General features: G+C 65.5%; 1 protein-coding gene across 3 annotated transcripts in view; it reads left to right on the plus strand.

The window, feature by feature from the left end:
* Window positions 1-1,411, plus strand: part of SLC22A12 (solute carrier family 22 member 12) — a 6,278-nt gene extending 4,867 nt beyond the window's left edge. For all 3 annotated transcript variants that reach the window (XM_040638739.1, XM_040638740.1, XM_040638741.1), the window contains 3 exons: window positions 440-548; window positions 633-836; window positions 1,348-1,411. In XM_040638739.1, coding sequence (XP_040494673.1) covers window positions 440-548; window positions 633-836; window positions 1,348-1,411 — 377 coding nt within the window. The remainder of the gene's footprint in view (window positions 1-439; window positions 549-632; window positions 837-1,347) is intronic.
* Window positions 1,412-1,682: the final 271 nt, after the last annotated feature.

Here is a 1,682-nt window from a genome sequence, read left to right on the forward strand (position 1 = left end):
CCCCCCCCCCCCCCCCCCCCCCCCGAGGGCGCCGGACCAGAGCAGCAGCCTGGTTAGGAAGGAGGCTGCTGGGGCATCCGGGAGAGAGGGCGGGGGCCTGTAGCAGGCAGCAGGGGCAGGGATGGCGTGGCGGGGGTGGCATCGTGACAAACTGCGGAGATAAAATAAGGCTCGGAGCCAGAGTGCAGGGGGGAAGGTGGGGAGCAGGGGGTCAAGGAGGACCCCCAGGGTCTGGCTCCGGGTGTCAGGGTGGGCGGCAGTTTGGAGGCAGTGAATGTAGCCATGAGGTCACTCGGCATGTGTTCTGGGGTCACCCAGGTGGAGGTGAGTCACAGACACTGGGAGGTCAAGGAGAGGTCTAGGCTGGAGAAAGCCCCCATCGGGGCCCCTGCCACCAGCTTTGCTAACCCCATCTCTGTAACCCCATCTCTGTCCACAGAGATGGGGGCCCTGCGTTCAACCCTGGCTGTGCTGGGACTCGGGGGCTTGGGGGCCGGCTTCACCTGCATCAGCGTCTACACTGGTGAGCTCTTCCCCACCGTGCTCAGGTGAGGGGTCGCCCGGGGCTGGGAGGTCAAAGCCACAGTGGGCAGGCAGAGGGGGGGCCCTCACTGGTGTGTCTGCGGTGACAGGATGACCGCGGTGGGCCTGGGCCAGATGGCAACCCGCGGGGGAGCGATCCTGGGGCCTCTGGTCCGGCTGCTGGCCGTCCACGGCCGCTCGCTGCCCCTGCTGGTGTATGGGGGGGTCCCCATGCTGAGCGGCCTGGCTGCGCTGCTGCTCCCGGAGACACAGAGCCTGCCACTGCCCGACACCATTCAAGATGTGCAGAACCAGTGAGTGAACTCCGCCCCGGGACCACCCCCTCCGTCCCTTCAGGGAAGCCCAGGATGGGGCAGACCTGGCCACCCACGCCTTCCACTGGGCAGAGGGAGAAGCAGGGGTGCAGAAAGGGACAGACCTGGCTCAGAGTCACACCGTACGTCTGTTGGAGAGGAGAGACCAAAGGCTGGGTCTCCTGCCCTTCATCCCGCCATTTGCGGCCCTGATAGGGGGGCTGCCCCCCGCTCCACCGTAAGGGAAGTCAAGGGGAGGGAAGTGTGTGGTCCTTCAGAAGAGAGAAGGGCCAAGGGGCGTGACAGGCATGGCTGGGAGGCCTCACAGGCCCCAGACTTTACCCCTGAAGCCCCGGATGGCTGACAGGGCTGTCACCACTCCCCGCCTCGTACCCGGGCTCCAGAGAGCAGCGTGGCAATACTTCCTGAGTCTCGGGGAGACACAGTGCAGGGGTCAGAGGTCACACTGCTCCCACAAGATACAACCCTCTTGTCCTTCGTGCCTGAACAGGACAGTAAAGAAGGCGACACACAGCACCCCGGGGCCCACTGTCCTGAAATCCACGCACTTTTAAGCCTCCTGAGAATTCAGTGAGGCAATGCCCGGAGGAGCACGTTCCATCCTTCGGAGAAGCAGGATGGCAGAGGCTGCCGTCTCCAGAAGAGGGTCCGGGGGCTGCCCCTCTCCACCTAAGGAGCCACCTTCAACAGTGAAAGGGCAGAGGATGGCTTCCCTGGCTGGGGGTGCCCCGCGCACCCTCAGGGGACCCTTCCTCGTGACTGCGAGAAGCGGGACCCGCTGGAACCTGTCCACCCCCTGCTCCCCACCTCACGGCGCACGGCCCC

The sequence above is a fragment of the Ursus maritimus genome, unplaced genomic scaffold (assembly GCF_017311325.1).
Source record: "Ursus maritimus isolate PB19 unplaced genomic scaffold, ASM1731132v1 scaffold_23, whole genome shotgun sequence".
Classification (NCBI taxonomy): Eukaryota; Metazoa; Chordata; class Mammalia; order Carnivora; family Ursidae; genus Ursus; species Ursus maritimus.